We start from the raw sequence: 25,524 nt of genomic DNA on the forward strand, positions 1-25,524 counted from the left end.
ATTCTCCTATTGCCCGGGGGCCCCATGAGTTATCAGTCCGCCCCTGGAAGTGACAGATAAAAGCAGATCATCAGAGAAGAGGACGCATGTATGATGTTGTGGGCCGAACTGTACTGTGTATATCAATGAATTATGTGACCTGATCCATCTGCAAATTTATATACATCATAAAGTGCTTTGTGCTCAAGATGCTGTTCCCTGGCGATCCACTGCTTCCAATTTGCACCCACTTTTTTTATTCTTATAAGATTTGCTGCTCTATTAAATAAACTAAAAACCTGTGGAAATTCATGTAAACATACAATATTCTGTGCTCAATATAGTGTTCTCTTCAGTGTCCACTGCTTCCACTTTGCATCTACTTCTCAAAAGAAAAAAAAATCCACCAATCAGTGAAAAGTTGATAAGGTGTAAAGTTCTCGGTGCTCCAAACTGTGCCAGCTGTAGTGTAGCCACGCCTTCTTCCACCTCTTACACACGTGATGGTGAGGGCGCCCCCTTAGTAGTGATTTTTATTAATTTGTGGATTTTTTTTTTGCAAAATCAGTTTGCTGAAGTAGATGCAAAGTGGAAGCAGTGGACTTGTAGAGAACACATAATTGAGTACAAAATATTGTATGTTTACATGAATTTTTTACATTTTTACTTTAATTAATATAGCAGAAAATATTACAAGGTTAATAAGGTAGGTGTAAAGTGGAAGCAGTGGATCTGCAGGGAACAGCATCTTGAGCACAAAGCACTTTATGTTGTATATAAATTTGCACATGGATCAGTTTACTTCATTTATTGATAAACACCATAAGATCAGTGAAGTAGGTGTAAAGTGCAAGCAGTAGATCTGCAGAGAATATTATTTGAGCCCCTAGCACTTTATATATGAATGTCTCCACATATTTTAGTGTATTTGTGATGATTTATGTGCACACACAATAGGACAGCGCTGTGACACATAATGCTCTTCTAGTTGATAAAGGGAATACTTACCTTTGTTACAGCAGCAGTCCGGTATAAGTTATTTTTGTAGGTATTTGAGTTGTTACACATAGCGCGGGTTTTATTCTATTTATATTGGTGACATAATTGCCCAAATCTGGGGATCAGGAGCCATTTCCACCCTTTACTCTCGGCTGGGGTTCTTTGTATCCATATAACAGATGTTCTACATGACTAAATCTGCAATCAATTTTACTGCAAAATCAAAGGGGCCAAAATGTCTCCCCCCCGAGCAGTAATATATTTCTATCCCCCTTGGTGGGAGTGGAGATGACCCCATCTATAAGGATATACAGTACATACATACACAGCACAAGGCCGTGTTCACACTACGAGACGTTTCTCGGGGCTGCAGTTCCTCTGAGATCCACAAGGTGGTGATCTCACTTCTACCCAGACAGGAAGTTTCTATGAAAGACAGGAAGTGATGTCAAACACAGACAGGAAGTGATGTCAGTACACACAGGACATTCAATGGGCAGTAGAGAGGACACATTGCAGGTTTTGGCGGCAGAGGAGGTAATATGTAGATTAATCCCTTCAGGGAGATCAGTTGATGATTAATATATTTTGCTTCAAAAGCTGGCCATACATGGTTCAGTTTTATCGTTCAGCCAGCGGGATGAGAGGAAAAAACTGAATCAATTCTCCCATCCACACATTGGAGGGGGATGGGGGAATCCTCCCCGCTGCACTATTGTATTCTGACAATGGGGGGCGCTCCTCCGCTCTCAGAATACACAGATCAGTGATGAAGCTATTGGCTGCAGCCGCTGATCGAGTGACTTTTATCCGGCAGTGACCACACATGGATGGAAATGTGACCGATCTAGGGTTGCCACCTCATCCCTTTAAACCCGAACACATATTAATTACACAGGTTCTGTGGCTGATTAAGGTGGTAATTAAACTCACTTGGTGCCTTATCTGCATTTAATTAGCCTCAGAACTTGTGTAATTCAAAGGTGTTCGGGTTTAAAGGGATGAGGTGGCAACTCTAGACCGATCCCTGCTGAACCAGCTGAATTTCCATGTCTCTATGGTCACCATAAGTCAGGGCTCAACAAATCCCAGGTCACCATGGTGACTAGAAATGGTGTCCTGGCACCTGGGCTCTTGTCATTCTCACTGTTGGTCTGAATAATGTTTCTGCCTAAAACCCGGACACATTATTCAGACAGGAATGTGTCTCGGAGCGGGGCCTGGCGGGAGGGTGAAGAGAGCGGAGGAGGAGGAGATGATGACACCCGACCTGTGAAGTGAGGGGTGGACTGGACAGGACAGGACATGAGAGGACTCATCTCACTGAGCTCCCGCTGTCGATCTTTCTCCTTTCTGCGGCCGCATTACTGTCACCATCGGCTCCTGCTTCCACCCACAGCTGCCTGTGTCCCTGCAGAGCCCTCCGGCAGAACAGAGAGGAAGGAGCGGGACCGAATCTCCAACATGGAGCCACCTCGGCACTGCCACAAAGATCCCCACAAGGTGCTGAGAAACAGGACTACAGAGTCCTTACAGGAGTAACCAGGATAAGCCTGCAAAGCAGCCAGCTAAGAGACCAGCCAGGGAGGGACATGCTGCTTTATGTACACAAGATGTCCTCTCCATCCACTCTGCTCTCACACACTGCTGGGGGAGATGTACAGGACATGCAGGAGGACGGAGGGGGGGGGGGGGTTGCATTACTGTCCTGCATTTTGTACCCTTCTCCTGCATCCTATGTCCTGCAATGATTTGCACCCTTCTCCAGTACCCTGCACCCCATACCACATGTCCTGCATTCTGCACACTGTACCCTTCTCCTGCACCCCATGTCCCACATTCTGCACCTTTCTCCTGCAATCCATGTCCTGCAGTGACCTGTATGCTTCTCTGGTACCCTGTGTCCTGCGTTATGCGGTGACCTGCACCCTTCTCCAGTATCCTTTACTACATGTCCTGCATTCTGCACTCTACACCCCATGTCCTGTGTTCTCCGGTGACCTGCACTCTTTTTCAGTACCCGGTACCCCATTTCCTGCGTTCTACATCCTGCATTACATCATGTCATTCACCCTCCTCTTGCACCTTGCACCCCATGTTCAGCACCATGCTCCCCATTAGGGATGGGCCGAACAGACCCCTGTTCTGTTCACACCAGAACTTCCGAACACCGCGAAAGTTCGGACCCGGATAACGAACCCCATTAAAGTCAATGAGACCCAAACGTCAAAAATCAAAAGTGCCCATTTTGATGGTTTATATGCAAGTAATTGGGCATACAATGGTTATAGGGGTCCGGGTCGTGTCCTGGGGGACATGTATCAATAAAAAAAAAAGTTTGTGAAAAACGTCATTTTTAAATGAGCAGTAATTTTTTTGATTTTTAAAGTGAAAGCATAAAAATGAAAAAATCCTTCCAATATAGTGCCTGGGGGGTCCCCTTAGTCTAACTATAAAGTGGCAGATCTGTAACATGTCTAGAATCTGCTGCAGCAATAATTGCATTTATAAAGCCAAAAAAATGACCTTTTCCCTGCAAGCTGCCTTTATTTTGCTCAGCAACAGCTGGGGATCCAGTGTGTATGATGAGGCCACAATGTAGTGCACTGGGAATAATATTAGAGATTTTTGACGGTCCCAATAGAGGACAGGCAGCGTCAAAAGCTACCATTTCTAAATGGATTCGACAGTTGATTATTCAGGCTTACGGTTTGAAACAGAAGATTCCTCCGTTTCAGATCAGGGCCCATTCCACAAGGGCTATTGGTGCTTCTTGGGCAGTGCATCACCGGGCCTCTATGGCTCAGATCTGCAAAGCAGCAACCTGGTCTTCAGTTCATACATTCACCAGATTCTATCAGGTGAATGTGAGAAGGCATGAGGATATCGCCTATTGGGCGTAGTGTGCTGCAGGCAGCAGTACAGGGTCCTCAGGTCTGATTGCACCCTACTTGGTCGTGGTTCCCCCCCCTCAGGTAGCATTGCTCTGGGACATCCCATCAGTAATTACTGTGGCTCTGTGTCCCGTGATGTTTGAGAAAGAAAATAGGATTTTTTTTAAGACAGCTTACCTGTAAAATCCTTTTCTTTCGAAGGACATCACGGGACACAGAGCCACAGTAATTACTGATGGGATGTCCCAGAGCAATGCTACCTGAGGGGGGGGGGGAACCACAACAAGGGTGCAATCAGACCTGAGGACCCTGTACCGCCCCTCTTCTAATACACTATATTGCTTGGCTACAAAACTGAGGTATCCCAGCAAGGGGAGGGATTATATAGGGGGGTTGAACTTTCTGATAGGGTGTGCCAGTGTCCAATCACCAGTGATACCTATATAACCCATCAGTAATTACTATGGCTCTGTGTCCCGTGATGTCCTTCGAAAGAAAAGGATTTTACAGGTAAGCTGTTTTAAAAAATCCTATTTTTTTTTGTATGTCATAGACGTGTTCACGTCTGTTTTTAGGTATATCAATAAAATTTACAAATTTTATTTCAAGAGTTGGTGGTCTATCAAAGTCCCAGTTCAAGGGGGATATCTTTTTCCTCGGATAAAGTCATGATGACAGCATCCAATCATGACTCTGACAGTGCTCTGTGCCCTGATTGGCTGAAGCTTTCACTGCTTCAGCCGAACAGGGCTTGCAATGCACTGTTCAGCGCCACAATGCATTGTGGTTGATTCAGGGGGGGGGGGGCGAACAATTGGTCGAAAGACCCATTTGTTCGGCAAACAGTGAAATTTCAGCCCGAACTTATGCTCGGGCCGAACCGTTCGCCCATCCCTACTCCCCATGGCCTGCATTCTGCACACAGCCCAACATATCCTGCACCATTCTTCTGCACCTTGCACCCCAAGTCCTGCATTCTGCACCCCACAAATGACTCGCTAATTGCTTGCCCTGTCCCTGGCACTGATAACCCACACTTCCCTTAAAAAAATTCCTAACTTTTTTAGCTGTCTCCTTGATTCAAAGCAAATTTGTCAAGCCCTGCCTTAAGTGACTTCCTCCCCTCCCCCTCATCTCCTTCATTATGTAAGTCATGCTGAGATAATCTCCCATTGGCTGAGCAATATTCTCATTTGTCTCTGAGCTCCTTCTTGCTATTCCTCGTCCTGCCTGTTGTTTCCTTGGATTGATTTTCTGTGTAGTGACCCCGGCTTCATCTCTTGGATGCGCTCGTCTGTTGCTTGTCCTGACCTTTATCCTGATTCCTGGATCTCCTCCTCATCTCTCCTCCATATCCTCTTACACAGCTTTTCTCCACACCTGCAGTGATCCTGGGGGGTGGAAACTTGGCACCAGCACTCAGCAAAATCCATCCCCACCATTAGGAGCTCTGGAGAAAATTGTCTGCTATTTACACTGCATTCCTCCGCACGTTATCTGATCACATGAGAGATTACTTTCACAGATTCCTGACAGATTTCTGTATGGTAAAGGTCAAAGTTCACTCTTCAGTTTAGGAGATGTAGGACACACCCAGGAACAATGATTTGGTTTGCACGGGAGCCTCATATAGAGGAACCCCTCAAATCTCCCCATCCAAATGTCCATCCATCCAGAGTCTACATGTCCTATGACATCACACTGACCTCACAGCTCCTCCTCCCAATGTTCTTCCATCTGGCTTTTTTTGTACTGATGCTCTAAGGATGTGGGTGGACCCTTGGCATTCTCACTAGCAAAGTAGGACTGTGGGTCCTGCGTTGTATGTAATGACATCAGAATGCCTGCTACAAGCTTTTATCCTGCAGAGTGTGGGGGTCCTTTGTGGGTAAATTATACCTCAGTCTGAAGTGGAGCTTTAACCACTTGACGACCGCCTCACGCTGATTTACGTCAGCAGAATGGCACGGGCAGGCAAAATCACGTACCTGGTACGTAATTGCCTTCCCGATCGGACCCCCCCCGGTGCCTGAGGCGGTCGCCGTTGGTCAGGGAGCGTTCCGTGATGAGGGGGAGGCCATCCGATCGTGGCCCCCCCCTCGCGATCGCTCCCAGCCAATGTGAATCCTCCCCTGCCTGTGTGTAGTACACACAGGCAGGGGATGTGATGTCATCTCTCCTCGGCTCGGCAGTTTCCGTTCCGGCGCCAAGGAGAGAAGACATCAATGTGAGTGCACAACACACACACACACAGTAGAACATGCCAGGCACACAATACACCCCCTGATCACCCCCCAATCACCCCCCCCCCCCCCTGTCACACTGACACCAAGCAGTAATTTGTTTTTGTTTTTTTGTTTTTTTTCTGATTACTGCATAGTGTCAGTTTGTGACAGTTACTGTGGTGGGACAGTTACTGTTAGCCCCCTGTAGGTCTAGGGTACCCCCCTAACCCCCCCTAATAAAGTTTTAACCCCTTGATCACCCCCTGTCGCCAGTGTCGCAAAGCGATCATTTTTCTGATCGCTGTATTAGTGTCACTGGTGACGCTAGTTAGGGACGTTTAGGTTCGCCGTCAGTGTTTTATAGCGACAGGGACCCCCATATACTACCTAATAAATGTTTTAACCCCTTGATTGCCCCCTAGTTAACCCTTTCACCACTGATCACCGTATAACTGTTACGGGTGACGCTGGTTAGTTTGTTTATTTTTTATAGTGTCAGGGCACCCGCCGTTTATTACCTAATAAAGGTTTAGCCCCCTGATCGCCCGGCGGTGATATGCGTCGCCCCAGGCAGCGTCAGATTAGCGCCAGTCCCGCTAACACCCACGCACGCAGCATACGTCTCCCTTAGTGGTATAGTATCTGAACAGATCAATATCTGATCCGATCAGATCTATACTAGCGTTCCCAGCAGTTTAGGGTTCCCAAAAACGCAGTGTTAGCGGGATCAGCCCAGATACCTGCTAGCACCTGCGTTTTGCCCCCTCCGCCCGGCCCAGCCCAGCCCACCCAAGTGCAGTATCGATCGATCACTGTCACTTACAAAACACTAAACGCATAACTGCAGCGTTCGCAGAGTCAGGCCTGATCCCTGCGATCGCTAACAGTTTTTTGGTAGCGTTTGGGTGAACTGGCAAGCACCAGCCTCAGGCAGCGTCAGTAGCACTAACACCCACGCACGCACCGTACACCTCCCTTAGTGGTATAGTATCTGAACGGATCAATATCTGATCCAATCAGTTCTATACTAGGGTTCCCAAAAACGCAGTGTTAGCGGGATCAGCCCAGATACCTGCTAGCACCTGCGCTTTGCCCCTCCGCCCGGCCCAGCCCAGCCCACCCAAGTGCAGTATCGATCGATCACTGCCACTTACAAAACACTAAACGCATAACTGCAGCGTTCGCAGAGTCAGGCCTGATCCCTGCGATCGCTAACAGTTTTTTTTGTAGCGTTTTGGTGAACTGGCAAGCGCCAGTGGCCTAGTACACCCCGGTCGTAGTCAAACCAGCACTGCAGTAACACTTGGTGACGTGGCGAGTCCCATAAGTGCAGTTCAAGCTGGTGAGGTGGCAAGCACAAGTAGTGTCCCGCTGCCACCAAGAAGAAGACAAACACAGGCCCGTCGTGCCCATAATGCCCTTCCTGCTGCATTCGCCAATCCTAATTGGGAACCCACCGCTTCTGCAGCGCCCGTACTTCCCCCATTCACATCCCCAACCAAATGCAGTCGGCTGCATGAGAGGCATTTTCTTTATGTCCTCCCGAGTACCCCTACCCAACGAACCCCCAAAAAAGATGTCGTGTCTGCATCAAGCGCGGATATAGGCGTGACACCCGCTATTATTGTCCCTCCTGTCCTGACAATCCTGGTCTTTGCATTGGTGAATGTTTTGAACGCTACCATTCACTAGTTGAGTATTAGCGTAGGGTACAGCATTGCACAGACTAGGCACACTTTCACAGGGTCTCCCAAGATGCCATCGCATTTTGAGAGACCCGAACCTGGAACCGGTTACAGTTATAAAAGTTACAGTTACAAAAAAAGTGTAAAAAAAAAAAAAAAACCCCCCAAAAAATATAAAATAAAAAATAATAGTTGTCGTTTTATTGTTCTCTCTCTCTCTATTCTCTCTCTATTGTTCTGCTCTTTTTTTACTGTATTCTATTCTGCAATGTTTTATTGTTATTATGTTTTATCATGTTTGCTTTTCAGGTATGCAATTTTTTATACTTTACCGTTTACTGTGTTTTATTGTTAACCATTTTTTTGTCTTCAGGTACGCCATTCACGACTTTGAGTGGTTATACCAGAATGATGCCTGCAGGTTTAGGTATCATCTTGGTATCATTCTTTTCAGCCAGCGGTCGGCTTTCATGTAAAAGCAATCCTAGCGGCTAATTAGCCTCTAGACTGCTTTTACAAGCAGTGGGAGGGAATGCCCCCACCACCGTCTTCCGTGTTTTTCTCTGGCTCTCCTGTCTCAACAGGGAACCTGAGAATGCAGCCGGTGATTCAGCCAGCTGACCATAGAGCTGATCAGAGACCAGAGTGGCTCCAAACATCTCTATGGCCTAAGAAACCGGAAGCTACGAGCATTCTATGACTTAGATTTCGCCAGATGTAAACAGCGCCATTGGGAAATTGGGAAAGCATTTTATCACACCGATCTTGGTGTGGTCAGATGCTTTAAGGGCAGAGGAGAGATCTAGGGTCTAATAGACCCCAATTTTTTCAAAAAAGAGTACCTGTCACCTCCTATTGCTATCATAGGGGATATTTACATTCCCTGAGATAACAATAAAAATGATTTTTAAAAAAATGAAAGGAACAGTTTAAAAATAAGATAAAAAAGCAAAAAAAAAAAAAAAAAAAAAAAGCACCCCTTTCCCCCCCTGCTCTCGCGCTAAGGCGAACGCAAGCGTCGGTCTGGCGTCAAATGTAAACAGCAATTGCACCATGCATGTGAGGTATCACCGCGAAGGTCAGATCGAGGGCAGTAATTTTAGCAGTGGACCTCCTCTGTAAATCTAAAGTGGTAACCTGTAAAGGCTTTTAAAGGCTTTTAAAAATGTATTTATTTTGTTGCCACTGCACGTTTGTGCGCAATTTTAAAGCATGTCATGTTTGGTATCCATGTACTCAGCCTAAGATCATCTTTTTTATTTCATCAAACATTTGGGCAATATAGTGTGTTTTAGTGCATTAAAATTTTAAAAAGTGTGTTTTTTTTCCCCAAAAAATGCGTTTGAAAAATCGCTGCGCAAATACTGTGTGAAAAAAAAAAATGAAACACCCACCATTTTAATCTGTAGGGCATTTGCTTTAAAAAAAAATATATAATGTTTGGGGGTTCAAAGTAATTTTCTTGCAAAAAACAAATAATTTTTTCATGTAAACAAAAAGTGTCAGAAAGGGCTTTGTCTTCAAGTGGTTAGAAGAGTGGGTGATGTGTGACATAAGCTTCTAAATGTTGTGCATAAAATGCCAGGACAGTTCAACCCCCCCCCCAAATGACCCCATTTTGGAAAGTAGACACCCCAAGCTATTTGCTGATAGGCATGTCGAGTCCATGGAATATTTTATATTGTGACACAAGTTGCGGGAAAGAGACAAATTTTTTTTTTTTTGCACAAAGTTGTCACTAAACGATATATTGCTCAAACATGCCATGGGGATATGTGAAATTACACCCCAAAATACATTCTGCTGCTTCTCCTGAGTACGGGGATACCACATGTGTGAGACTTTTTGGGAGCCTATCCGCGTACGGGACCCCGAAAACCAAGCACCGCCTTCAGGATTTCTAAGGGCGTAAATTTTTGATTTCACTCTTCACTGCCTATCACAGTTTCGGAGGCCATGGAATGCCCAGATGGCACAAAACCCCCCCAAATGACCCTATTTTGGAAAGTAGACACCCCAAGCTATTTGCTGAGAGGTATAGTGAGTATTTTGCAGACCTCACTTTTTGTCACAAAGTTTTGAAAATTGAAAAAAGAAAAAAAAATGTATTTTCTTGTCTTTCTTCATTTTCAAAAACAAATGAGAGCTGCAAAATACTCACCATGCCTCTCAGCAAATAGCTTGGGGTGTCTACTTTCCAAAATGGGGTCATTTGGGGGTGTTTTGTGCCACCTGGGCATTCCATGGCCTCCGAAACTGTGATAGGCAGTGAAGAGTGAAATCAAAAAGTTACACCCTTAGAAATCCTGAAGGCGGTGATTGGTTTTCGGGGCCCCGTACGCGGCTAGGCTCCCAAAAAGTCCCACACATGTGGTATCCCCATACTCAGGAGAAGCAGCTAAATGTATTTTGGGGTGCAATTCCACATATGCCCATGGCCTGTGTGAGCAATATATCATTTAGTGACAACTTTGTGCAAAAAAAAAAAAAAATATGTCACTTTCCCGCAACTTGTGTCAAAATATAAAATATTCCATGGACTCAACATGCCTCTCAGCAAATAGCTTGGGGTGTTCTACTTTCCAAAATGGGGTCATTTGGGGGGGGGGGGGGGGGTTGTGCCATCTGGGCATTTTATGGCCTTCAAAACTGTGATAGGTAGTGAGGAGTGAAATAAAAAATGTACGCCCTTAGAAATCCTGAAGGCGGTGCTTGGTTTTCGGGGCCCCGTACGCGGCTAGGCTCCCAAAAAGTCCCACACATGTGGTATCCCCATACTCAGGAGAAGCAGCTGAATGTATTTTGGGGTGCAATTCCACATATGCCCATGGCCTGTGTGAGCAATATATCATTTAGTGACAACTTTTTGTAATTTTTTTTTTTTTTTTTTGTCATTATTCAATCACTTGGGACAAAAAAAAATAAATATTCAATGGGCTCAACATACCTCTCAGCAATTTCCTTGGGGTGTCTACTTTCCAAAATGGGGTCATTTGTGGGGGTTTTGTACTGCCCTGCCATTTTAGCACCTCAAGAAATGACATAGGCAGTCATAAACTAAAAGCTGTGTAAATTCCAGAAAATGTACCCTAGTTTGTAGACGCTATAACTTTTGCGCAAACCAAAAAATATGCGCTTATTGACATTTTTTTTACCAAAGACATGTGGCTGAATACATTTTGGCCTAAATGTATGACTAAAATTGAGTTTATTGGATTTTTTTATAACAAAAAGTAGAAAATATCATTTTTTTTCAAAATTTTCGGTCTTTTTCCATTTATAGTGCAAAAAATAAAAACGGCAGAGGTGATCAAATACCATCAAAAGAAAGCTCTATTTGTGGGAAGAAAAGGACGCAAATTTCGTTTGGGTACAGCATTGCAATTAGCAGTTAAAGCAAAGCAGTGCCAAATTGGAAAAAGTCCTCTGGTCCTTAAGCAGCATAATGCTCCGGTCCTTAAGTGGTTAATAAAACAGAAACCTGAATGGTGAGGTGAGTAGGATTCTGGGAATATCATTTAAATTTTACTTTTTGTGTTCAGATCTAGAATTTTTTTCCTGTGAAGTCTGGAGATCATATGACCATCACATAGCCTCCACCTCCCTCCCTGATAGAATTGAGAAATACGAAGAAGATTCTAGAAGTCACCAGAGAGATCATGGAGGAGAGGTGAGCAGTGCTGGGAATTCTGGGACATTATCCAGTAACAGACAAGGGATGTGTCTGGATGGTGACTGTATCATTGTGTGTGTCAGGTTCCTATAAGGTGTCAGGATGTCACTGTCTATTTCTCCATGGAGGAGTGGGAGTATTTAGAAGGACACAAGGATCTCTACAAGGACGTCATGATGGACAATCAGCCGCCCCTCACATCACCGGGTAAGAGGAGACTTTATTGTAAAGGAGAGAGCAGTACGGAGGCTCCACCTAGATCCCCCATCATCTGATAAACACGTAGAAACAATGTATTCAGTCAGTGTGTGTGTTTCCTACAGATGGATCCAGTAATGGGAACCCACCAGAGAGATGTCCTCGTCCTCTGTATTCCCGGGATTCCACACAGGAAGATCACACCATCCCTCACCATCATCAGGTAGATGAGGAACAATCACTGATAGTATCATTAGGATCTGTACATTATCTGCATTGATGTATTTTTATTTTTTATTCAGAGTGAAAACATGAGAGATCCTAAAGTTGAAGTTAAAGAAGAGATAAAAGAGGAGGATGACGAGGATGGGGTGATGGAGGAGTCAGAGTTTTTAAAAGAACACAAAGATCTGTACCGGGACACCATGGTGGAGTTATCCAGTTACAGAAACCCACCAGAGAGATGTCCCCATCCTCTGTATTCCCGGAACTCCACACAGGAAGATCACACCATCCCTCGCCATCATCAGGTAGATGATTGACAATTATTGATACTGATTTATACTCAGCATGTTTGTTACATTGAATGTTTTATTATACATTCAGAGTGGAAATCTCAGGGATGATAATATTGATGTTAAAGAAGAGTATAAAGAGGAGGATGAGGAGTATGGAGTGATGGAGGAGTTTTCAGAAGGACACAAGGATATGATGGAGCCACCAAATACCAGGAACTCACCAGAGAGATGTCCCCGTCCTCTGTATTCCTGGGACTCCACACAGGAAGATCACACCATCCCTCACTGTTACAAGGTTGGTGGGACAGAGGTTATAAAACACACTTATAGAGATGTTTGGATTTTATATGAGATGTCATATTATTAAAACTTATTGCTTACAGATGATATTCTCTCTCTTTTTCTTGATTTAGAGTGGAGATCCAATCGATATAGAATTTGAGGTTAAAGCAGAAGAAGAAGAGACATATATGAGGGATGATCAGCATTCTATGGAGGAGGATGGAATAACGGGGACATTTATAGAGGAGGACACTCCTACAGAGATCAGCACAGGTGGGTCATTAACACTAAATACATTCCTCCACCCATACTGCTCACTGATTGGTCCAGAGTAGGGCGGGGACTGGGTGATATCAGCCTGTAATCCCCTGGTCACTTTCCTGAGCTGTGATCCCTGTTCTGTATTCCTGTATTTCACTCGGATAATCTTCCTTGTCTGTGCTGCAGACACAATTTATGTATCTACACTGGATTTATGGAGATTCTGGGCTTCAGCTGGCAGTAAAATGTTAATTTTCACCATAGGCGTCACTGTTGTCTGCTGGCTGTGCCGGGTGGAGGGATATGTCTGTATAGTCTCAGACCCAAGTCACTGAGTGCACCCTCAGGAGATGGGTGGCAGCGGTGTGGGACCTCTGCAACTTGTCTTCAGTAAACATTTAAGCTTCCACTGATTACTCAATACTAATATTATGAGTCCTGACCCTTACACCAGGGCTCAAAATTTCAAGTCCTGAGCTACTAGCCAGGCTTTAAGGGTTACTCGCCACCAGTTGCCTCACCCAACCCAACCAGTCCCCGCACCTAATACCACCCCTAAACACACCCTCATAAATTAGCTCATGAAATGACACTTAAATGTTTTATGCAGAATTAAGTTACAAAAATAAATATTAACAACAACTTTATCAGTGCCCCTCAGCATAGCCTCACCATTGCCCCTCAATACAGCGTGACCAGTGCCCGTCAATACAGTCTCACCTGTGCCCGTCAGTACAGTCTCACCTGTGCCCGTCAGTACAGTCTCACCTGTGCCCGTCAGTACAGTCTCACCTGTGCCCGTCAGTACAGTCTCACCTGTGCCCGTCAGTACAGTCTCACCTGTGCCTGGCAGTACATTCCCACCTGTGCCCATCAATACAGCCTCACCTGTGCCCATCAGTACAGTCTCACCTGTGCCCATCAATGCAGTCTCACCTGTGCCCATCAATGCAGTCTCACCTGTGCCCATCAATGCAGCCTCACCTGTGCCCATCAGTACAGCCTCACCTGTGCCCGTCAGTACAGTCTCACCTGTGCCCATCAATACAGTCTCACCTGTGCCCGGCAGTACATTCCCACCTGTGCCCATCAATACAGCCTCACCTGTGCCCATCAGTACAGTCTCACCTGTGCCCATCAATGCAGTCTCACCTGTGCCCATCAATGCAGCCTCACCTGTGCCCATCAGTACAGCCTCACCTGTGCCCGTCAGTACAGCCTCACCTGTGCCTGTCAGTACAGCCTCACCTGTGCCCGTCAGTACAGTCTCACCTGTGCCCGTCAGTACAGTCTCACCTGTGCCCATCAATACAGCTTTACCTGTGCCCATCAATACAGCCTCACCTGTGCCCGTCAGTACAGTCTCACCTGTGCCCCTCAATGCAGTTTCACCTGTGCCCATCAATACAGCCTCACCTGTGCTCGTCAGTACAGTTTCACCTGTGCCCAACAATACAGCCTCACCTATGCCCGTCAGTACAGTCTCACCTGTGCCCATCAATACAGCCTCACCTGTGCCCGTCAGCACAGCCTCATCTGTGCCCATCAATACAGCCTCACCTGTGCCCATCAGTAAAGTCTCACCTGTGCCCATCAATACAGTCTCAGAGGAAGAGTCGAGCTGGCCGATCATCAGAGAGCGGGCATTGGCTGCTGTAACAGCTTTCATTTGAATTGCAGGATTTCCGGTGCTGCGCACAGTCACACAGTCCCGCCTTCTCACCGCTCATGTCACACAGTCCCATGTGCTTGCCAAGTGCCTCCCGGCATTGGACCGGTGTTCTGTCTATCAAATGTGCCGGGCGAGGAGGTGGGACTGTGTGATGTGAGCAGTGCTGGGTAAGGGAGGCGGGGCTGTATGTGACGGTGAGCAGCGGCGGGAACCCAGATATTCAAATGAAAGCTGTTACAGTGGGCAATCCCCGCTCTCTGATGATTGGCCAACTCGACTCTTCCTCTCCTCTCTTCCTCTGTCTGGGAGAATGGTGCTCGCCCCCCTCCTCCGAGGAAGCCATGCTCGCCAGCCATCATTGTCCACTCGCAAAATGCGAGTAGGTTAGTGGAAAATTTGAGGGCTGCCTTACACCATATAATTTATATTGTACATTACATACTCCTGACCCCTGCACTATATATTCTACGTTGTACATTACATCATTCTGATACTATAAAACCCTAACTGTTGTATCCTATATAATAAGTTGCACATTACATAGTCCTGACTTCTTTTGCACCTATTTCTTACCAGCTGGACATTTTATATCTGATGATTTGATTGGAGCACAGTCTTTTACATGTTGATAATAATGTGATAACATCATCAAAATTTGGAACCTTAAACAGAAAGTGATAAAGAGGGAGGAGTCAATAGCCCAATGATGGTGGTCTTCAGGATCAGTCCAGTCTTCATCTTGGTTGTTCTCCCCCCATCCTCACTCTCTGACCTCTGGTGGGGCTCAGCCCCGCTGTTATTCATGACTAAATCATGGACTAAATAAGGAAGTGCAGTACTTCTTGTGTTGGGAAGATGGCAATGAGTGATAGAGGGGGAGGGGACACTCGTCCTATAATCCCCTCATCACTGTCACTCATATAAAAGACCGTTCTCGTTGTTTCCTCACTCTCTGACTAAGGTCCATGAATAAAGAAATGAACTGGTAGGAGATTCAGAGATGTAGGGCTAAAACAACTAATTGATTATGAAAATAGTTGTCAACTATTTTCATAATCGATTAGTTGGTCAGTCGATTTATTGACCTGCATACAGAATGCATTATTTCCTTAGATATCAGAATATACAGCTCAGTACTCCATCCATACATGTCAGTAAATGCCTGAGAACTTGACTGCGTGAGGAGCAATGCCTCATGGGACATGTAGTCCTGGGCAAGAGAAGGAAGCAAGTGATTCTAAAGGCAGAAGTTTTTGTACCTTCCTATAGGGGAACTCTATACTATACTTTGTACCTTCCTATAGGGAAACTCTATACTATACTTTGTGGCTTCCTATAGGGAAGTGATGGTGAACCTTGGCACCCCAGATGTTTTGGAACTACATTTCCCATGATGCTCAACTACACTGCAGTGTGCATGAGTATCATGGGAAATGTAGTTCCAAAACATCTGGGGTGCCAAGGTTCGCCATCACTGCTATAGGGGAACTCTATACTATACTTTGCGGCTTCCTATAGGGGAACTCTATACTATACTTTGCGGCTTCCTATAGGGGAACTCTATACTATACTTTGCGGCTTCCTATAGGGGAACTCTATTCTATACTTTGAGGCTTCCTATAGGGGCACTCTATTCTATACTTTGAGGCTTCCTATAGGGGCACTCTATACTATAATTTGTGGCTTTTTATAGGGGCACTCTGAAGGCGGGGGGAGCCAGAAGTACTGGGGGGGGTCCAGAAGAGGAGAATCAGGGCTGCTCTGTGGAAAACCATTACACAGAGCAGATAAGTATGACAAGTTTGTTTAAAAAAAGAAATCCAACATTTACAATGACTTTAAGGTCTCTGTGCAGGGAAGATCATCATCTGAACCCAGAGGAGGTGGAGGCTGATAGACTGGAGGTAATAGAAGGCATTACTTTTACATAAAGTAAATGTTTACCAGTATTGTGCATAAGATATAAAATGATATCCATGCAACAAAGGCCCAGTCTTTACCACTACAATAATCACTTCAGCCCCCCAGAAGAATTTGCCACCTTCCTGACTGGGCCATTCTTTGCAATACAGCGCTGCGTCGCTTTAACTGACAATTGCGTGGTTGTGCGACGCTGTAACCAAACAAAATTGATGTACTTTTTTCCCACAAATAGAGCTTTCTTTTGGTGATATTTGATCACCTATATCTCCAAAAAAATATTAAAAAAAAATTTCTTCCTCAGTTTAGGCCGATATATATTCTTCTACATATTTTTGGTAAAAAAAAAAATGCAATAAGCGTATATTGATTGGTTTGCACAAAAGTTATAGCGTCTACGAAATAGGGGATAGATTTATGGCATTTTTATTATTGTTATTTTTTTTTACTAGTAATGGCGGCGATCTACGATTTTTATCAGGACTGCGACATTGCGGTGGACAGATCAGACACTTTTGACACTATTTTGGGACCACTGATATTTATACAGCGATCAGTGCTATAAAAATGCACTGATTACTGTGTAAATGTCACTGGCAGGGAAGGGGTTAACACTAGGGGGCGATCAAGGGGTTAAATGTGTTCCCTAGGGTGGGATTTTAACTGTGGTGGGATGGGACTGCCTGGGTGAGGAGAGCGATCGTTGTTCTGTCTGTTTACATTTACAGAGCTCCGTTCTCTCCTCAGGAGCAATCGCGAGTAGCCGGCGGCCATCAATGTTAATATAAAACTAATATAAAAGATTTCTATCCCCCCTGCTTCCCCTCATATAGCTTCATGTTGTACTCCCAGTTAAGATCCCCATATATCCTACTTCTGTGTTTATATATTATTATATATATGATATAAGATATATTACTTTCACTATTTCACAGTATAAATGAACCCCTTATAGTAGTGATTATCTGCTGTTTTTGTAATCTAAAGGAATATTTTTTTAACCCCATCATAACAGATGATTAAAAAAAAAATCATGTTGCTGCTACTAAATGTCCTATGCTGGCCATACACGGATCCATTTTTGGACAAGAGTATTCACACAAATATTTGTATGAAAATGATTTGTACATTCGATGAATGGACGAGTGTAGTTTGAAAATTCCACTTGCTTTTATCATTCAATTTTAAAATAAATGATGTAACTTCTAAACAAAAACCACATACACGATTTGAAAATTTGTTCGATGGAGAAAAGTTTTCTGTTCTGCTCCTTTGAATTTTCCCATCACTGTAGTGGAACATGAACGTCGATTTGACCCCACTAATGGTTAGAAAATTGGATGAATGTTTTTTTTTTTTAAAGAAAAATGAGTTTGTGTACGGCCAGCATAAGTGAAATCAGGTGCAGGGAGCTTGTACCCACCTACCTGTCTATGACAAGGGAGTCTGTCATCCATCATATTATATTACACTCCTGTCTGATCATCTGCAAAACAGCGTTTTACGTCTATTTTATATTTTAATAATGTTGATCTCTGATTCTGATATGTAGCAGATTCTCCCTCTAATAATACATCTATCTGTCTGTTATTCTCAGAGTGGATTAAATATCCAACTATATATCTGGATATTTATATTTACCGCTGTATAGAGATATTCAAGAATATTAACTAAATTATACACCAACCTTTTTTTGAGGTTTTTATCCAATTAATCGAAACATTAATCAGCCAACTAATCAATTATGAAAATAATCATTAGTTGCCGTCTTACAGAGGACCCATTTATTAGTTACCTTGAGGGTGGAATTGTAAGATCCTCAGAGACAAAGCTGCCTGATGTGGGCGGAGTCCTGGTTTAGGGGAACCAATCTGCTCATGTCTAGTAATAATCTTTTTTATTTCTATTTTAGTAGATGGACGGGAGATGAGGAAAACCTCAGAGGATTGTCTCACTTTGTCTCCAGACTGTAAAGTAGAAGATGAGGACATCACACAGTATAGTCCAGGAGAAAACCCGACTACCTCAAATGTCCATCCGGCACCACACAGTGTAGATGGACCATCGTATTCCTCTTATCCTGAGGAACCTCAGACTGTGAGGGACGGTGCCATCCTTCCAACAGAGAAGAGGTTTTCCTGTCCTGAGTGCGGGAAATGTTTCCATTTTAAATCAAGTCTTATTGTGCATATAAGATCTCACACGGGAGAGAAGCCGTATTCCTGTTCTGAGTGTGGGAAATGTTTTTCACATACGTCCAGTCTTTACAAACATCAGAGATCTCACACGGGAGAGAAGCCATATCCCTGTCCTGAGTGTGGGAAATGTTTTTCGCAGACGACCAGTCTGTACACACATCAGAGATCTCACACGGGAGAGAAGCCATATCCCTGTCCTGAGTGTGGGAAATGTTTTTCAGATAAATCCAATCTATACACACATCAGAGATTTCACAAGGGGGAGAAGCCGTATTCCTGTCCTGTGTGTGGAAAATGTTTTGTAAAAAAATCAGATCTTGTCAAGCATCAGAGATCTCACACGGGGGAAAAGCCGCATTCCTGTCCTGAGTGCGGGAAATGTTTTACAGCTAAATCCAATCTACACAAACATCAGCGATCTCACACAGGGGAGAAGCCATATTCCTGTCCTAAGTGCAGGAAATGTTTTTCACAGAAGTCCCGTCTTCATACACATCAGAGATCTCACACACGGGAGAAGCCGTATTCCTGTCCTGAGTGCGGGAAATGTTTTGTACAAAAATCAGAGCTTGTCACACATCAGCGATCTCACACAGATGAGAAACTGAGTGCGGGAAATGTTTTTCATTGAAGTCCAATCTTTACACACATCAGAGATCTCACACAGGGGAAAAACCGCATTCCTGTCCTGAGTGCGGGAAATGTTTTTCACAGAAGTGCAATCTTTACAAACATCAGAGATCTCACACGGGGAAAAACCGCATTCCTGTCCCGAGTGCGGGAAATGTTTTTCACAGAAGTCCAATCTTTACAAACATCAGAGATCTCACACGAGGGAGAAGCCACGTTTCTTTCCTGAGTGAGGGAATTGTTTCTCACTGAATTCCTGTCTTCCTGTACATCAGGGATCCCACACAACCCTCAAGGTGTATTAGTGCGGGAAATGTCTTCTATGTGAATTTTGCTGGACGTCACACCCTGATATACACCTCAGATATACTCCATGGCTGCAGGTTTTAGGCCGCATGGTGTTTGGTCCAGTATTTTTTAAATGGATTTCTATACTTTATGACCATCCGGTGGCGGCTGTTAATTGATGGCCGGGTCTCTGGGGCCTATCCAGTGTCCAGGGGCACCAGGCAGGGATGCCCCCTCTCCCTGGGGCTATTTGCACTCCTGATTGAGCCTTTTTTTTGCATTTTAGTGTAAATATGAGATCTGAGGTCTTTTTGACCCCAGATCTTATATTTAAGAGGACCTGTCATGCTTTTTTCTATTACAAGGCATGTTTACATTCCTTGTAGTAGGAATAAAAGTGACACAATTTTTTTTTTAAACAGTGTAAAAATCAATAAAATCATCTAAAATAAGAAAAATCAAAAAAACATTTTTTTTAAACGCCCTGTCCCGACGAGCTCGTGCGCAGAAGCGAACGCATACGTGAGTAGCGCCCGCATATGAAAACGGTGGTCAAACCACACATGAGAGGTATCGCCGCGATCGTTAGAACGAGAGCAATAATTCTAGCCCTAGACCTCCTCTGTAACGCAAAACATGCAACCTGTAGAATTTTTTAAACGTCACCTATAGAGATTCCAAAAGGAGGCAGGTCCTTAAGTGGTTAACATTCTTAAGAATAGGCTAAATTTTTGACAGAATCTCCCACTCTCATTAATCAGTAAAATTAACCTTTATTAAGATGAAAATCTTGCCGTTATTCCTATATATAGTTAGAAATTCCTCAATTTGGATCACAAAAGCAGATTTTTAAGTCCATTGATAGTATTCTTACTTTCATTTTTTTTGGCATGGTGGGACGCCCTGCCTTAGGATGGCTATGCTACAGCAGCCATGGAGGGAGGGAGGTTTGGCAGTTCCAAGCTTTAAGTACTTCCTGGCAGGTCAATTGGTTTTTACGCATTGCTGGTTAACTACCCTTTTTTGATAACGCCGCCGTGTCCATGGACGTGGCTTGCTTGGGATCCTATGAAGCCTTGACACATCTACTATACAGGGGTTCCAAATCTCCCCACTAGTTCTATGCGTTCTGTATTGAAGGCATGGTGTGTGATCTCTGGCAGTACATCGGAGACTCCCTCTAAGTTTTCCTCCCATTTATCGCTGTAGAAGAATCCAAATTGCCCCATTTTTACTCATTCTTTGATCCAATAGTCTGGGCAAAATAGGGTTTCAAGACGTTGAAGCATATTGTAGTCAATGGATCTCTGATGTCCTTTAATGAATTAAAAAGTGCTTTATCGCCTACCCAACATCCATTCCTTCAGGTTTTTACAACTACGTCACTCCTTTCAGTCCCAAATTGGCTCTGGACGCATAACCCTAGAAGCTAGCGACATGGAGTCACTGCTAAGGGATGATTCATTGGTCAAACCACTGTCCACTATTTACAGAGACCTCTTTCCAGAAACTGCTCTGCTGCTATGACCCTGTAGAATGGTTTGGGAAACAGTGGCTCCAGAATTGGATCATGGGTAGTGGGAAGACGTCTGGGAAGCCCCAATCACTAGATTAGTCTCCGCCAGAGCCTGCTTAATACACTTTAAATTTTTACATAGGGTATATTTTACACCAGCTAGACTAGCCAAGCTGTTTAGAAATCAATCCTTCCTTTGTTGGTTCTGTTCCACACCAGCTGCGGATTTCCTACATGTCTTTTGGGATTGTCCATCAGTGGTCCTTTTTGGATGGAGGTCGTGGCCTGCATTAGCTTAATTACTAACATTTCTGTCCCGCTTTCTATAGAAATCTGCTTATTGAGCCTAGTTGATTCACTTGGCACTACTAAAGCTATACTCCCTCTCCTTACATTGTTGTTCTATGCCAGGAAGATAATTATATTATACTGGAAAAAACATCAGCACCATCTTTACAGGCATGGAAATCATTAATAAATAAAGCAGTCCCTCTGTATAAAGCTACATATTGGAGTAGGGGGGCTTTTACTAAGTTTGACAGTGTGGGGTGGGTGGCTCTCTTCTGTTGCTACTGTTTCCGATTGATGAGTATGTGAACCCAAGTCCTTTAATGTAGACTTATGATATATTCCCCCTTTTTCTCGGATGGTTGATATCATCTCCAATTGATTTGTCATACAAAATGATTGTATGTTCCTTAATGTGATTGGTCAGGGGTGGGGGAATATGAATGTTGATATATCTGTGTACATTTGTTATATGGGGTGCCTGTACTTCACTGGTCTTCAATGGGTCTCTCACCTTTTGAAGTGACCTCACATTGGCATACATTGATGAGGCTGCTTTTGTACTGTTTGATTCTGTTATTTTTTGTGTTTGTTTTCTTACTTTTATTTTCTATGACAGATTTTGTAAGCTGTTGCCTTGTTATGCAATGTAAAAATTTCAATAAAAATAATCAAAAAAAAAAGAAATATATTCCATGGCTGATCTTCATCATGTAAGAAACAGTTCATAAGGAGATCAGAGATCACCAAAGACATGGATGAAGTGTTGTATCATGTTGGCTTTTCATTGGCTGAGTACATTTTGGGGTGTAGAGAGGTAAGTAGATCCTTGAAATGAAGGATGTCACCCTCACAATGTCTGTCTTGTCTGTGGGACGTTTACTGATAATGATATAGCGGGTTACAGAGCTAGAAGCTGTGAGAGCCGATATATCTTTATCAGTAAACTTTACACAGACAAGACAGAAATTCTGAAGTTGATGTCCTTCATTTCAAGGCTCTACTTACCAGTTGTTGAACCCAAAGCTTGTCTCTCTGTCTTCAGTCCATCCTTCTCCCATCCCCCAACAGGAGGGAAGGAGAACACGGAGATAAACTAGGTGAGAACTTCTTTCCTTTGCTCCTGTGTGGGTTTGGGTGACTTGGCGGAGTGCGGCACGAGAGGGAACACCGCTTGTCTTTATATTTCTACATATCTTGTCTGGGTAGAGGTTTCTGATTGGAAAATATTTATACTGTTTGATTCTGTGTAAATCATTTCTGTTTTCACTTTGAATTGAGATAATATGCGTGATTTGAAAAAGGGATTGGCTAAATAGTTACCACTTCACTTACATGTTTAGTTTTTAAAAATAAATTAACATATATGACACATTCATTTATCCATGTCACATGTTGGTCTTATTTTATTTTAATACAGTGATTTCCTATGATCATTGGGTCCATCTAGTGGCCATAATGCAGTACTGAACTATTTTTCCTGATTGAGGTACTTTGGAACTAATACCTCATTAAGGCCACTAGTTGGAGCTGACGATTATAGGAAGTCACTGTTAACCACTTGATCTCCGGAAAGGTTTCACCCCCTTCTTGACAGCATTTTTTGAAAATTTGCCACTCTGATATTTTAATTGGTAATTGCGCGGTCATGCAACTCTGTACCAAAACAAAATTTACATCATTCCCCCCCCCCCCCCCCCCACAAATAGAGCTTTCTTCTGGTGGTATTTGATCACCACTGGGATTTTTATTTTTTGTGATATAAGTGAAAAAAGACCGAACATTTTGAAAAAAATGACATTTTCTACTTTGTTATGAAAAATATCCAATAAACTAAATTTTTCTCATAGATTTAGGCCCAAATGTATTCAGCCACATGTCTTGGGTAAAAAAAAAAAAAAAATCAGCATATATTTATTGGTTTACGCAAAAGTTATAGCTTCTACAAACTATGGTGTATATTTACTGGAATTTACGCAGCTTTTACTTTCTGACTGCCTATCTCCCCAAATTACCCCATTTTGGAAATTAGACACCCCAAGGAGTTTGCTGAGAGGCATGTTAAGCCCACTGAATATTTCATTTTTTGTCACAAGTTTTTGAAAAATGACAAAAAAAAAAACTATTTTTGCTGCCTGGGGTGAGCTCCTACAGCCATAGAGCACACCTGGAGCTCTTCACATCCATCGGACCTGCACTGACCCCACTGGGGGCCCAGGGCATCCCCCAGACTGGTAGGGTGCTGCTTGAGATCGCGGGCACGCTGATCGCGGAGCTCCAGCCACCTGAAAGGACAGGCCAAGGCTTCGGCCTACCATGGGGAGCGGCAGCCATCTTGCTCCACCCGGACGCCGTGCCGCCATGGCCTCCGGCTGATCCACCTGCCCCGAGACCGGCTCTCCTCCTCCTCGACCAATGGGGTATCCAGCCTGCCACCCGGGGCCCGCAATCCTTCCCGTGCCGCCCTATTAGACCAGCCAGAGGGACCTGGTAAGTGCAGGTCCGATGGATGTGACAGCAACCATCTTGGTACACCCGACGGCCTCTCCATCTCTCTCCTGGGCCCAGTCAGACCCCATCCATCCCCAGGAGCACCTTGGCCTGGCCAATCGAGCCCCCCAAGGGGATATTGAAGGAGCATCCACCCCCATCTGGCTCCAGTTGCAGCCACAGCCCTAGCCATCTTGCTACACCCTGGCAGCCCCGTTTCCTCTGGGCCTAATCCAAACCTCACTCACCCCCTAGGGCACGGAAACCAGGAGAGGCCATTGCACATCCTTGAAAAGTGTGTCCACACATAGTTCTCGATCTACTGAGTCCACGGATCTACAACAGGGCACAATCCAGTGATACCTGCTCCGCACATCTCAACCTGATCCCCACACTCCCAAAGACAAGATGACGCCCGCTTGAAACCCAGGGAAGGGCAAGCCTCCTCCCCTGCTCAGCCGACAACAGACAGCAGCGAGGAACCAGATGACCCCCCAGTCCAGCACTCGGACCTACCAGCTGTAGCGTCCAGATCTGGGACCTCTATTGCCCCGCTTCCGAACACAGGCCCTGGGGATGTGGCCCCTCAAGACTCAGGAGAATTGCCTAGATTTGAAGCCTCGACCCTTCTGGCGGCCTTCCGAGCGGAGTTTGAGTCCTGGGCGGTCAAAATGGAGACATCACTCACAAGAATCTCCAGGCCCTTGAACAGCAGGTCTCCACTAATCAGACCACAGTGTCCACCCTAACTGACATTCAATCTGACCATGCAGCCCGTATCGCATCCCTCGAGCGGGCCTCCAAGGAGTACTTGCACCATATACGACAACTATACTACGTATACTACGCATAGAAGATGGAGAAAATAAGAGCCTCAGCAATAATATACGGCTGCAAAGGCATACCGGAGGCCACGGCGGGTACAGACTTGAAACCTTCTGTCACTGCCATCCTCAACCAAGTCCTGGGAAGAGAGGCTTCGTCCCCTATTGAACTAGACTAGGTGCACAGAGTGGGGAGCGAGGAGGGAACATGATCGCCCACGCGATGTCCTCTGCAGGGTTCACAATTTCACCCTTAAAGAATACTTTATGCGCAAGGCATGGCGTTTGGGTCCCATGGACTTTGATGGTTCTGCTATCCACCTATACAAAGACCTCTCTCGCATCACTCTCCACATGCGTCGCATGGTCCGCCCACTGCTAGACCTGATATGTCAAGCTGGAGCATTCTACACATGGGGACACCCCTTCAGTATTAAGGTGACCAGGGCTGAGCATAACTTTGTCCTCTCCGACCCGGATCAACTCCCAGCCTTTTTCATCTTCCTGGAGCAAGACCCAACTGGCTGGACCCGCCAGACGACTGTGCCAGGGTACAAATAGGTGACCCTCTCCCACAAGGATGCAGGCATCCGAGGTATGGATCAAACTCTATTGACCCTAGTCCACATCATCCTACCTCTCCAGAAGATTAAGGTAACACTAAAAAGTTGCTTGAAGCCATTTCAACGCTCCCTATATGACTAGCACCATCCCAGTACACTGCTTATCTTTTGTCTCCTGGACAGGTCGATGTTTGGAACCCCCCCCCCCCCAAAGAATTTTTTTGGGGTCTTTTTCTTTTCTTTTTACATTTTTCCTCATCTGTTCCACCTGATTACGGCTGGATATGTTATGATGGGAGACAAGATGGCCTCAGGACAGCTGGTGCACCAAATTGGCGGGCCTTCTCCCTGCCCTTTGCTAGTGTGCTGTACCTAGCTAGGGTTCGGGAGAGGCTACGGGACTGCAAATTTCTAATGTTTG

At 44.7% G+C, this 25,524-nt stretch overlaps 1 protein-coding gene across 1 annotated transcript in view; it reads left to right on the plus strand.

Annotated features, from left to right (window-relative positions):
- LOC141121715 (uncharacterized) overlaps window positions 1-19,256 on the plus strand; it is a 59,356-nt gene extending 40,100 nt beyond the window's left edge. The window contains exon 9 of the mRNA XM_073611430.1: window positions 18,502-19,256. Coding sequence (XP_073467531.1) covers window positions 18,502-19,135 — 634 coding nt within the window. The 3' untranslated portion in view covers window positions 19,136-19,256. The remainder of the gene's footprint in view (window positions 1-18,501) is intronic.
- Window positions 19,257-25,524: the final 6,268 nt, after the last annotated feature.

Source organism: Aquarana catesbeiana, unplaced genomic scaffold (assembly GCF_042186555.1).
Source record: "Aquarana catesbeiana isolate 2022-GZ unplaced genomic scaffold, ASM4218655v1 unanchor228, whole genome shotgun sequence".
In the NCBI taxonomy this organism is placed as follows: domain Eukaryota; kingdom Metazoa; phylum Chordata; class Amphibia; order Anura; family Ranidae; genus Aquarana; species Aquarana catesbeiana.